Source organism: Hipposideros armiger, unplaced genomic scaffold (assembly GCF_001890085.2).
Source record: "Hipposideros armiger isolate ML-2016 unplaced genomic scaffold, ASM189008v1 scaffold_190, whole genome shotgun sequence".
NCBI classification, from domain to species: domain Eukaryota; kingdom Metazoa; phylum Chordata; class Mammalia; order Chiroptera; family Hipposideridae; genus Hipposideros; species Hipposideros armiger.
Window position 1 is genome coordinate 556,379 of NW_017731540.1, and position 13,573 is coordinate 569,951.

The window sequence follows — 13,573 nt, forward strand, 5'->3', positions numbered from 1 at the left end:
TTGTTTTTTTAAGTTCACTCACTGTCATTTATCCGATGCTATGAACTGACAGCAGCCAAAGATACTGGAATTCGTCAAGGAGTCACAGTTTGAAATGTTTTGTCCCATTATTGCCATTTGTACCTAGGTTCTAAAACTTATCATCACTGTACATGTAAGAGGATCATTAATTGATTGATGTGATATTCAACATTACTGACCCTACTAATGAAACCCGTAGGAGCCTCTAGACAAAAGACACAGGTTGCCACTCCAGTTGATTTTCTCAACTCAGAAATGTATTCATTTAGACAGAATAGCAGAGCTGGAAAGATACTTAGAAACATGGAGTTCAGTCACCTTCATCTAACAGCGAGGAAGCTGAAGCCAGATAGATGGGTTTTGCGACCTGCCTGAGATGGCACAGCTTGTTAGGGCCACAGATGGTACAAGAAACCTGATGCACTGGCCCTTGGGCCTGGACCCCTATGTAGTACCTAGAACACCTCGGACTACATTAGAAATTCAAGATCAAACTTTTACTTCCATCTTGGTATCTGTGTTAAGAAGAAAAAGATCTGAAAAAAAGTATCATGACAGGTTTCTCCCAGGATATGGGAAGGAGTATTGTTGAAAAGGTGAAAGGGCGGAGGAAAGGGATCTTGAATAATGAGGCTTTGAAACTTATCAGAAAAAGTGGGGTTTGTGGCAACACCACAATTCATTTGTGTTTCTATCCTTGTTTCCAGAATTTTCCCCAGAGAATACCTCCTTCAACAGATCCACCTGTATTCCCTCGCTGATCTACAGCAGGTAAGCACTCAGAGGGGCCATTTCATTTCTGTTTTCTCCCTGGGGAAGTATGTTTGTTGGTGATTGTCTTGACACTGAGTTCTGCCATCCTTGGGGTAGTTTTCTTTACAAGCCCTGATAATCAATTGATTTCTATTCAGAATGGAAAAAAAACAAACCTTAGTATAAAAAGATATTCCAGGACAATAACAAATGCTGGCAAGGATGTAAGGAAACTGGAGCTCATACATTGCTGGTGGGAATGTACAAGGGTACAGCCACTTTGGAAAACAGCTTGGCAGTCCCTCAAGGAAGTCAACAGAGTTACCTTATGACCCAGCAGTTTCACTCCTAGATACATACCAAGAGAATTAAAAATATATGTCTACTTTAAAACCTGTCCATGAATATTCATAATAGCCAAAGAGTGGAAACAACCCAAATATTCATCAACTGATAAATAAACAGAATGTTGTATTTTCACACAGTGGAATATTATTTGGCCACGAAAAGGAGTGAAGTACTCATACATGCTATGACATGAATGCATCTTGAAAACAGAATGCTAAAAGAAGCCAGACAAAAGAATACATATTTTATGATTGATCCATTTAAATGAAATGGCAAATCCAAACAGGCAAATCCATAGAGACAGAAAAAATAGATGAGTGGTTGCCAGGGCCTGGCGAGAGCAGGGGAATGTGGAGTGACTGCTAATGGTCGGGGGTTTCCTGTGGGGCTGATGAAAATGTTCTGGAATTAGAGGTGGTGGTTGCACAGCTTTGTGAATATATTAAAACCACTGAATTGTATACTTTAAAAGAGTGAATTTTATGGTATGTGAATTATATCTCAGTAAAAAAAAATTGTACAAGATAAAAAGATATAAAAGGCAGTGAATGTACTAAACTCTTTGTGCTCGAGCCAAACAGTTGGATAACTTTAAATTTTAATAAAACATAACAGAGCACATAAGAATCAAAATCACGCTTTTATATTTTAATGAGTATATGTCTTTTTAATGATTGGCAGGTTAGCAGCCAGGAAGAAAACCAATATTTTGTCTGTTCAACCTGAACTTTTGAATATGTTAAGCTATGTTAATCATTTAAATCGACAACTCACTCCCTAAGGAGCTTTCAGACACTAAGTGAAAGCATTATCTATTGATTCTTTCAAGAGTCAATTTTTAAAAAATAATTGTCACAATTTTGAAAACATCTCAAACTGCTGTGAATCTGTTCTTTTGTTTGTTGTTGTTGTCCTCTCTGGTTGTTTTGCCCAGAAGAAATGAGGTCAACTTAAAAACTGTGTTCAGATCCTTCCGTAATTTTTCAAGACTTTAAAAAACAATCTTGAAAGGTAATTTAAACTTAAGACTTTTGTGTTCTTTGTCCCCCAGAGGTAGGAAATTAGTTTTGAATGGTAAACATAGTTTCAGAGCATTTAGTTGAAGAGGTCTGAGAAAATACTAGGGTTTTCATTTCTACCCGTGCATCAGGTTGAAGCCTCTTTGCGCATGTCAGCTCTCTCCGCTCCTTCAGCCCTGCCTGCCCATCACCACATAGCCCAGCAGCGGCAACCGGCTGGCACCGGTGGGAATTGCCCGGCGGTGCTCACAGGGAAGCACCGATGAAAATACCCATTCTGCATCTACGTATTTTCTAGGACTCTACCCGACCATAGCGTCTGAGGACCCAGACCCTATCACTTGAGAAGTACGTTTAAAGGCACCAACGTATTTCTCGTAGGTGCTTTAAAACAGAATGGGTGGCCTCCAAAGTTGAGTCCTCTTTGAGGAAACCCTTCAGAAGTGAGTTTTGATACCAGATGAAGAGAAAGAATCTGAGTAATTCCATATTCATTTTAGAGTGTCAAAGTAGGGTATCCATTTGACATAATTAAAATCTGCTTTTTAAAGCTTTCTTATACCCTGGTGTATTCCCCCCCCCCTTTCCTTAGCTGTTCTTTCCCTTGTAATAATCAAACCACACATGCCAAGCAGCTTACTTAAATCTTGGTGGGCCAGACCATTAGCCCCCAGAGCGCCATAAGCAGCTTAATCAGCTTTCAGCCTCAGTAGTAAAGTGACAGAGGCAAAGCAGCCGCTCATGAAACTCCCTGTGGGCGGGGCAGCTAGAGCTCCTGCATCCATTTACTCCAACCTGGCTCTTTGTGCGGGCTTGAAGATCCCCAAACTTATCATATTTAGAGGAAGTTTAATTCAATTACCTTTTCTGCCTGAAATGGGTTAAATTGGATTTAGCTTTTGATCTGTCTATATCTAGGCTATCAGTACTGAAGGGCACCTCAGTGCCATCTTCCCCCGGTTTTTAAGTAAATTTCAGGCATGCTTTCTGGATCTGAACTGGTTTTGCAAATAAATATATAAGGGAAGGGAACGCAGGAGGAAAAACAATACTATTGCTTTGTGACAGAGCATGTCAGTGGGAGCAGGCAGCCCATCCTAATGGACCCGACTGCCAGCCCCGTGTTGTCCTGTACCATTTTGGCCTCTGGCTGGCTGCTTCATTGTCCTGTTGTATGTTAGCTTCAGGAGTTTTAGAGTAAGCTATTTTCCCCCGTTGCTTTTCTCTCCTCACTCCTAAAATAAAGGTCTCTATAAAAGCAGATCTTTCAAAAAAGCAACTAGAAAAATACATTTCAGTTTATAATTTTGCAGGGAGAAGATAAACTAAAGCAAGTAATGTAAAGAGTTATAGATCTCAATAATGATAATATTAATATCCTTAAAGGCATAGATTCCTTTCTATAAATTTCTCTTGAGTGAATTTGACTTTTTTCCCATTAGTTATTATTTAAAAAACAAAATGTAGATATCTTCCTCTCCAAAAAGAAAAAAGGTAAGAATTTAACAGACGTTGTAAAGGGGGACTTATAATTTAAGTATACATAATTTAAAAATAATATAGTACACAAAACGTTAATAATATGTAAAATAAGGATGCTGAAAGAATTCTGATACCAAAATATTTGCAACCTTTTTTACCTCTCTGTTTTCATTTTTATAAGTAATAATCCCTAAAGTGTTAGCAGATAGACTCAGTTCAAAAATCTGGCTGAAGATTTCAAGATACCTTAATGCTTTTGATGTTACATTCCAGACAGTTTTTTTCCCTCTTCTCATTATTTGAATTTACTGGCCTCTTTGCACACATTTTCCCTTATGATTGTACAATTTGGACAACCGTGAGGAAATAAATCATGCAGACTGACACTGCTTAGCAAAGGGAACACCCTCTAGTTCTGGGAGCATTTGTCACCTGCCCACTGGCCAGTGAGTGCCAGTGACTGGCAAGAGTTGTAGCTTATGCTGGTACTGAGTCCCTAATTGTCTGTTTCACCAGTGACTAAGGTGCTCACTGGGTTTGACTAGCACACAGTGAAGGTAGTAGTAGTTGAACAACAAAGTCATTACCGGACTATAATCCGTGGCAACATGGTAACATGTAAGATAAGAGACAAGCACTCCTCCTGGCCTAGCAGCAATGCCAAGGAAGGTAGCACGTGGTGGGGACAGAGGCTTTCCAACCCTTGAAGCTTGAGTTACTCGTTTCTTAAGTTTGGGATTTCAGATGAATTTCTGTTCAGCAAAGTAAATATTGCTAGAAAAAAAATCTATTAAATCCGTGCTCTTTGATTGTGAATCTAACAGAAAATAAAATCTTATAAACAGAAGCTTTCTTTCTGGAAGTGAGAATGCATAGTGGTTTTTTGAGAATTGACAGAGTGGTTCTTTATAACAGTTTTGGCAGGCAATGACTAAGCATATGTGAACAAATGGATGAGAATTGGTACGTTTGGAATGGGGAAACTGAGGTACTCTCTTTAAGAGCTTTTTCCTGGTTTGATACTTCGAGAAGGGGAAGTAGAATAGAATTTGTGTTTTGTTCTTTTCAGTCTGTCCAGCATTATCACAATCCATGGAAAGGCTCTAAGATGGAAACACAATAAAAAGAGAAGCTCCAATGAGACAGCAGGAAGAGCACCGTAACTCTCAGTGCATTCGCTCTCCTCTTTCCCTGCGAAGCATGGGACAAACCATCTCCTTACTCCCGTCTCCCTGGCTGTTTTAGCGCTGATAAGAAAGTTCCCCATTTTACCAGTAGAATACATTAGTATATGTAAGTTAATGTTCCAGAGAGTGTAGTTGGTCGTAAGGAGCCAATCAGAACCCTGGTTTAATATGTCATTCCTCGGACTGTGTAAGTGATAGGAGAATTCTTCTAAAGTTCCTTCTAGCTGCTGAAAGGAAAGGTCAGATTTAACTTCTAAATTTTGGCTACCTGTGCTCTTGTGACAAAAACCTAAAATGTATATTAATGACTAACTCTTCTGGTGTTACTCACCTTTGGGGCATATGTAAGTTAAGCACTGAATGATCGTGTTTGTGCGTGACTCATGAGAAAGGCTACTGGACGATCCCAGGGGTGAGGCAGCCGGTGAGAGTAGCCCCTCCCCACCCATTCCCTCCACCGCCCCCCACCTCACCCCACAACACACACACTCTTCTTGTGGGACAATCTGACGAGCCGATTTCCCCATTGTTCACCTTCCCGAGGCCTTAAATTTCCAAACGAGGCTGTGCCTTTGGGTTCAGGCAATTTCGATTCTAGTTAATATGAAATATATTACCTGAAAAGAACCAAGTATGATTTTGGCACAAATTCATGTGTCTTAACAATAACTTGAAAACATAGTATGATATTTGAGGGGAGAGAGATTTCAACAGATAAGGTTTAAGGGTGAAAAAACAGGTGGAAAAGTCTGGAATTTGAAGTACTTCCTAAAGAGATGTGAAGTGGGGAAGGATGCCAGAGAGGAGGACCCATAGTACTCAAGAGCCATGAAATGAGAGAGGAGTAAATCAAATGCACACTACTACCTTTCTCGAGTTGCCTGGGACGGTCTGCACTGTTTGTTTTCCGTTAACACAATCAACGCTTATACTAAGCAGCTGGGCATGTATTTTTGATGAATTAATGGTGATGGATGGATGAATACATACACACACATGCATACGCTATCTATCCTAAACTCACCATCTCCCCAAAAGAAAAACAAACTATTGGGTTGTTAGAAAAGTCATGATGCATTTTTGCAACGAAAAACATAGAAAAAAACACATCATGACTTTTCTGATAACCCAATAATTACTTTAATGTTAGCCCTTAAACAAAATATTGGAAATACTGATCTGTAAAATAACAATATACGGAATTCTAAAACCGAATAAAAATGTCTGCTTTTTATATGTCAGAATAATAGTGAGTTGTTCAATGTTGCACACTTTCTGAGCACGAACCATTCCTGAACAGCTAGCTAACTTTTCAGTTACTGTTTTCTGCAGTCCTCCATACCCACAGAGCTTAGGAATTGTCATCTGTGACCTAAACATTTGTCAAAATTGGCCTCTGAAGAAATAATGCAAATGGTGGTCCCACCTTGAAGATTTTCTAGTGTTTTCTAGCTAGTGAGTATAATCACCAAAAGGCGATGTTTAAGGCATTTCAAGGCCACTTTTTAATAACATACTTTACTGAATTCCCCGTAGAAGTTATGCAGGTTATTTTGCATGGCCCTACCCCACCAAGCAAACACAAACTCAGAGAACTTTATTCTCTGTGGGCGCCATTCAGAGCCAGCAGACAAAGGCCGAGCCTCAGTGGGCACCCAGTGCAGCTGCCCTTTCACCAGACAAGTAACAGGTGATGACCTTTTTTCACACAGGGGCTGACATCTTTGAATTCACAGCCCACGGGAACACGGCGCCTCAGTCCCCACAACCAAGTCACCAGTCCCCAAGCCTCAGGAGCCCCAGGAACTTGTATTCATAGCCTCTCAGCACCTCTGATCCCACGCCATTGTCTACCCAGGCGTTAGCAGGCAGGGTAACTAATTAGGAGCATTTGGATTTAACAAGCAGAAAAACAAAGCGTGCCAGCCTGCCTGTGTTATTCTGTGGCCAGCGCCTGTGTCTGCTGCTGCCGTCACTGCCTTCAAACACCCCTTAGCATAACCTGGGGCGAGACAGGAACGAGGCCTCCATTAAAACATGACTAAACCTCCGTTAACTTCTTTAGCCAGGGTGGTTCCAACCCTTGAATGAGTTAGGAAAGAGGACCATGTGGAAAGAAACTCTGCCTTTTCAATAAGTGGACCTTTAAAAAGTGAAAGCATGTGTGAGTTTCCCTTGGCAGTCTTTCAGGGGTGAAGGGAAGGGATTGAATGTTATTCTTTGAAGGATTGGCAGGTTGGCAGCCGAGCAAATGGAAAGCCACTGTCTCTCAGGAAAGCAGGTGTATCGTGAGTAGGTGCTGAACAATTCATGCCTCCTGTTCAGTCTCCCAGGGTATTTCAGATCGTGGGGGGAGAGGGTGGGGGATGAGCGACAACCACTGCTAAGTGCCAGGGCTGGCACCCCAGTCTCCCGACTGCTCCCAGATGCCTTCGGGCTTTGGAGCCCTGCTGATCATGACCTCTGGGGGTTTTTTGGTGTTTTGGTGATGGGGCCAATTAGCTGAGTGTTAAAGCAGGTGACTAACAAGGTGGTGATACAGATTGTTGTATGCACCAGCTGGTTAAGTCTTGGCCCAGAGAAAACTCTGTATGCAGGGGCTGTGGCAGAAAATGTGGCTGGGTAAGGGCAGAGTTACTGCTCGTTTGGGGAAACTAGGTCAGAAAGGTAACTGTGTGTTGTTGAGTGTTGGACAGAGAGCCTTTTCTGCCAGGTAAGAAAGAGCTCAGCTGAGATAAGGATTCCAGGAGCCAACCCCCAGCCCCTCAAGTATAAACAGCATGGTTTAAATAGATGAGGAGGCAGCGACAGAATTGAGTGGTGTTTAGTCAGTGCTGAAATCACTTTCCTGGGGGCAGTTTCCTGGGCGCAGTTTCCTGGGCCCCTCTTCTACTTTGTTATCCAACTATCTGGCTCCAGCCGGTGGTGGAATTGGATTCTGCTTCCTGGCTCCACAGCCTGCATGTCACACATAAATGTTATTAGTCGCCAGGAGCAGGTGAGAAAGGATTTGGAGCAAAACTAACCTATCACAGGGTCAGAGAAACAGAAATGCCTCCCACACTTTGGTTGTTTAGTATTAGTTATCTGTTACCTTATACCAAATCACCCCAAAACTTAGTAACTTAAAACCAGTCAACCTTCATTGTCTCCCACAGTTTCTGTGGGCCAGGAATTCGGGGTCCGTTTACTTAGGCAGTTTGTCTGTGGTGTCTGTTAGGAGGCTGCAGTCCCGATGCTGCTCAGGACTGTAGTCCTCTGAAGAAGGCTTTGCCTGCCAAGGTGGGCTGCTCCCACGGCTGGCTGGCTGGTTGGTGCTGGTCAGCGGTAGGAGGTCTCCATCCCTCCCCATGGCGGCCTCCCACAAGCTGCTTAAGTGTCCTCGCGACATGATATCTGGCGTGTGAGTGATCTGGGGAATGGAAGCCAGGCGAAGCTGTCCTTCTTAGGATCTTGTCTCAAAAGTCAGATAGCCTCACTTCTGTCACATTCTATTCATTTGAAATAAATCACTAAGTCAGGCCCACATTTGTGGGAAGAGAATTGTAAAACCACCATACCCTGTAATAATAGCATTTTGTATTTGTATTTTGCTTTACCATTTAAAAAGCATTCCTACAACAACATTGTAAGATAAGCAGGTCTTTTTAATACCCCCTTTATAGGCAAGAAAAATGAGACTTAAAAAAATTAGCTGGCTTGCCAAAGCTACAGAGCTTCTACTAAGTGACTGAACTATGACTGAAGCCAAGGTTTTCTGACTCCTAGTTAAGTGTTCTGTTTGCTGTACTACATGAGAGAGTGAATGAGGTCTGACAATTATGTTCGTGAACTCACCCTAGAAAAAGTGCTACATACCTCATTGCTGAATATCACTAAGGTCACCTTCGAAGCACTCCCCTTGGGAAGCTATGCACCAATGCCAGCGCCTAGTCTACCCTTCAAAGCAATTTTAGAACTCTTTTTCTGGAACGGCCATCAGAGCTGTCGTATTACCCTTGATGTCCTGAATGTCATCAAAATGTCTTCCTTTCAGTATTTCCTTTATCTTCAGGTAAAGGAAGAAGTCACTGGGGGCCAGATCAAGTGAGGAGGGAGGGTGTTCCAATACAGTTATTTGTTTATTGGCTAAAAACTCCCTCACAGACAGTGCCGTGTGAGCTGGTGCATTGTCGTGTTGGAATGCAAGAGCCATGAATTGTTGGCGAAAAGCTCAGATCGTCTAACTTTTTCCACGCAGCCTTTTCAGCACTTCCAAATAGTAAACTTGGTTAACTGTTTCTCCAGTTGGTACAAATTCATAATGAATAATCCCTCTGATATCAAAAAAAAGTTAGCAACATCGTTGCAACAAGTTCTTGAACGTAATTGTCACACCTTGTATGAGTATAAAAAACAGGCAGCCTTTTGGGTAATCTCATACTTGCCATGCTTATAGCACAGAGATATAAAGGGGAAAAAATATTTTCAGAAAGCTCAAGAAAAGAGAAATAGGAAGTCAGTTATGCTTCTTGTAGTTATTTCCTATGTACAGCCCAAGAGGCGTAGGGAAGTAAGTGCTCCTCTCTCGTATGATACACTCACAGGAATAGCCTTGGTCCCAGAAAGGCATTTAGGGACTTTTTCCTCACACCTCTTTTATTGCCCTGGTCAAACTTCCCTTATGCCACCAACAGCCAGCCTGAAAGGGGGCCCCGAGAGCTCTTCTGCTTCTTCCTTTCTATTCAGTTCAACTCAACAAATACGTGTTGAAAGCCTTCTGTGTGCCAGGCACTGTGCTAGGAACAAAGGGCACAAGGCTAAATAAGTCACAGCCCCCTCCCTCATTGAGCTCACAGTCTCATGAGAGAGGCAGTTTTTGTGTCTGTGGAACTGAACACAGGGTACTTGGGAAACATCTAACCAAGTGTGGCAGATTCTATTTTGCAAAGACCACAACAACAGTATCTTTCATCATACCTGCCTTTCTTATACTATGATTTTGACATTCCTCCCCTTGAGAGGTGGGGTCTGTTGTTCCCTTTCCCTGAATTTGGTTGGGCCTGTGACCATGGAAGTGATGCTATGTGATTTACTAAGCTAGGTCATAAAAGATGATACAGCTTTAACCGGGTGCTCTATGGGGACGTGCACACTTGTTGACCAGCCACCATGTTGTAAGGGAACCCAAACTAGCCCGCAAAGAAAGACCACATGGAAAGGCCATATGTAGTCTTCCAGCTGAGAGCCTCGCTGAGTCCTGGCTGACAGACTTATCCACCACCTGACAGGTGAGTGAAGATACCCCCAAATGGTTCCCACCCCTAGCTTTCTAGGAGGCTGCAGATGAGGCTGCAGATATCATGAAGCCGAGATGAGCCACCTCTGCTGTGCCCTGCCTGAGTTTCTGACCTGCAGAATCTAAGCATTATAAAAGGATTGTCTTACACCGCTAAGTTTGGGGGTGATTTGTTTTGCAGCAATAGTAACCAGACACCCAGCTGTAACTCAGCTGTCAGGAAGGCTTCCCAGAGTCTGAGATTCTACATTGAGATGTGAGGACCTATAGATGTGAACCAGGCAGAGGCGAATGGGACGAAGGCTTCCAGGCCTTGGTAGCCTCCCAGCCCTCACTAGCCTAATGCACAGTGTTTCTGTCGTGGAGAAAAGCAGGAGAACACTTTCATTACTGACTCTGACATTTCTGAAGAACATTCTGTCTGCATGCTTCAGGGTTAATTTGTAAATTGTCTCCACAAACGTGATGGAATGAGAATGATGGGATCAGTTCCCTTTCCTCAGAAATGGAAGTCTATTATAAAGAGTCTATGAAGGAGCCTCCAGCTTAGAGCTGCACAGAGTGGGGAGTTTATAATCTTTCCATCCCACCTGTGCACCTGAAACATGAACCCGATTCTCCACCCTCAAACCCCTGGCTGGGTGTTTTCTCCCTGTTCATTCATTCAGCAAATATTTATTAAGCACACACTATGTGCCCAGAGCCATGGTGACCCTGAAGTTGAGAGGGCTTATTTTCTCAGAAAAGGACAAGTGTTTCTTACTGATTATTGTCAAACTCCTGTGGTCTGTGTGCCAAGAACTTAGAGTGGAGGCTGTCCATGATTCTGCTCAACCTAGTGATGCAAGGTGGGATTTTACCCAGGATGCCTTGCGCCAGCCCTTCTACCACACTTGCACGTGGTCTTCAGGGGGCCAGAGTGATCACAAGAAGGCTCTGCCTGGTCAGATGTTGAGGGCTGAGAACGTTTCCAGCACTTTTACCAAGTTCATCCACTTGATGCTCCAGAAATGGAGCCAGCAAGTATGGCAGCCTCATAAGACAGCATTAGCGTGTGTGTGTCTTAGCCAAAACCATTGGTTATATATGATAGTGACCTGCAATTCCTTCTACATTTGGAACCTGCTGCTTTTCAACAGTAGCACCCCCCCCCCGCCCCCATCTTTCTGAGGAAAAATTAGAAGACTACTAGGGCAGCTCTTCATGTTGTTTGGTTTTTGTTTTTTTTAATTTCTGGCTAAATCCTATTAAGCCATCAACACATTTGCTCCTGGAATGTTAAACAAGATTCAAAACCATTTGTGACAGCACGGAAGATCTTTATAGCACAAAAAAAAATGAAGAGAAGGTATAGGGAGCAGCACTGGTCATTCAGAAAGTTGCTGAAGCGTTAATGAGCCTGGCTTCTGTAGCTGTTGCACAGGTTTCTTGTCACTTAAATTCACTTTCTTTCTGAGAGCTAGTCATTCATTTATCCATCCATATAAGAAGAAAGTGATAAATGTCTGTTGTGTACCACTTACTGTGACAGGATAGAAAAGGTACGGGCATGCCAGGCACAAAGGAGGGGCAGCCCCACCAACCCCTTTCTCATTTAAAGAAGGGCAGCATGGCTTTAGAACAGGGTTTCGTTGACTCAGATTCCTGAAGAGGCCAGACAAGTGGCACCGAGCCCGGAGCAGGGCCAAGGTGAGACTCCAGGTGACAAGAAACCAGAGAGTGACCCCTCTGAAGGGGACAGCTGTTACTCAGTATCCCGAGTTGTCATCCCTTCCCGTTCTCTAAGAGAAGCCGGAAATCCGTATTTTTATGTGGAATTTCTCAATATTTAAACACTCTGCAGGCCAAACAAAACACAGCCACTGGTTTTGACCTCTGCTTTATAATAGAGAATGCCCGCTTTTGTTCCATCAAACTAATGAATGCTCAATTACGAGAAGGAATTTGGAGGTTAGTGTTAGATTGTGCTCCTCAAAAGGCTGCAGCCCCCATCCCAAACCCTTGAGATACTAATTGACAGACTTGCACAGGCTGACAGCTGGGCTCTGAAAGTAGACACACACACGGAAACAAGCAAGCTATGCCAGGTCACTTTGCAAGGTCAGGGCGGCAATGCAAACATTGGGAAGGCCGAAGACAAAGGTCAGGTGGCAGCAAGGAAACCCTCCACTTCCTTGAGCTGTCGGTTAATAAATTGTATTTAAAAGGTATCGCCAGATCCCCTCTCCCTGGCACTGCTTTTTGAGGTGGAAAATTAAATAGGAATGAAAATTAAGATGTCTGTCAGGAGACAAGCAGGCCAGCAAGAGGCCAACCTGGGATGACGTGTCTGCCTGGAGCAAAGGTCTCTAAAGGGGTAATGATACCTGACCGTGGGCATCGCAAAGGGGCTGGAGGGTACAGTGGGTAGGCACTGGCGCCTGGGAGCCTGGCTGCCCACACTCAAATGCTAGCTCATGCCAGCGCTCACCAGGTGACCTTGAGCAAGTCACTTTTCTTTCTTACCTCAAGAAGCACTTCATCTCTGAAGTGGGGAATAATAGTACTTTCCCTAAGAGGTTTTTGTGAGGCTTACAGGAGTTACTATGTGTACAGCGCTGAGAACTCTGCTTGACACTTAGGGCTGAGGAAATAGGAGCTTTCCTAGTGGGACAAGTACTGGTATTAGTGTGGCTGTGAGATGGAGACCTTTCATCAATGGCTCCCTGTCGCTTTCTTCAGCATCGCCACGACTCTGCATCTGTGGACGCCAGCTCATTACCCCAGAAGGAATGTTTGCTACACCCCAGTTTTGCCCCTCAGGTTCTACAGGAGTGTCGAGGCTACAGGCTCCTGCTGTAGCAGGAGCTCTGCAGTCAGCACATGCGGCCGCCGCTCCATGGGGAAAGCTTCCTCCTGCCTCCAGGGTGGTCGTGGACCAGCCCGCTCCAGTGGCCCCATGGGAATCAGACCTGGAGAGCCCGCCCCCACCCCTCCCCCCACCCCCAGGCAATGAGATCTCCCTAGAGCAGTCAGGTGTTGCCCTCAGAGCCTTGCTGTCTTGCCTCGGTCTGGGCTGAGAGGCCTTGAGACTTTGCCCCAGAAGGTGGGTTTTTGCCTTCCCCAGAAAGGTAGGCATCTTCAGCACCTGAGGCTTTAAAGAATGCACGCCCTTTGGGTGGGTTACGCACAGATGTCTTTTCAATTTTAACAAAAAATGTTCCCTCTATAATCATAGAATAAATATTTTTGTGCTTAAAAAAATATTGAGTTCACACTATTTTCTGCGGCTATAAAAGGGAGGGGCTTACCATACTGAAATGTGGGCAGAAACAAAGTGAACCCATGTTCCTTCCCACCTGCAATTATAGTTTTACTGGCTTGTAAAGCACTCATAGAATTTGCAGTACATTCTCCCTTACAGGAGGGGAGAGGCCCTGCTGAGAGCGTAATTGGCTTTCCAGCTACCTGTAACGCTGAGGTGGAAGGGAGCTTGGATTGAAGGG

The 13,573-nt window shown here is 43.7% G+C and overlaps 1 protein-coding gene across 5 annotated transcripts in view; it reads left to right on the top strand.

Annotated features, from left to right (window-relative positions):
* The window catches only part of PLEKHM3 (pleckstrin homology domain containing M3), a 170,437-nt gene that overhangs the window by 97,776 nt on the left and 59,088 nt on the right, over positions 1-13,573 (top strand). For all 5 annotated transcript variants that reach the window (XM_019652959.1, XM_019652961.1, XM_019652962.1 and 2 more), the window contains exon 6: positions 729-792. In XM_019652959.1, the coding sequence (XP_019508504.1) occupies positions 729-792 (64 nt within the window). The remainder of the gene's footprint in view (positions 1-728; positions 793-13,573) is intronic.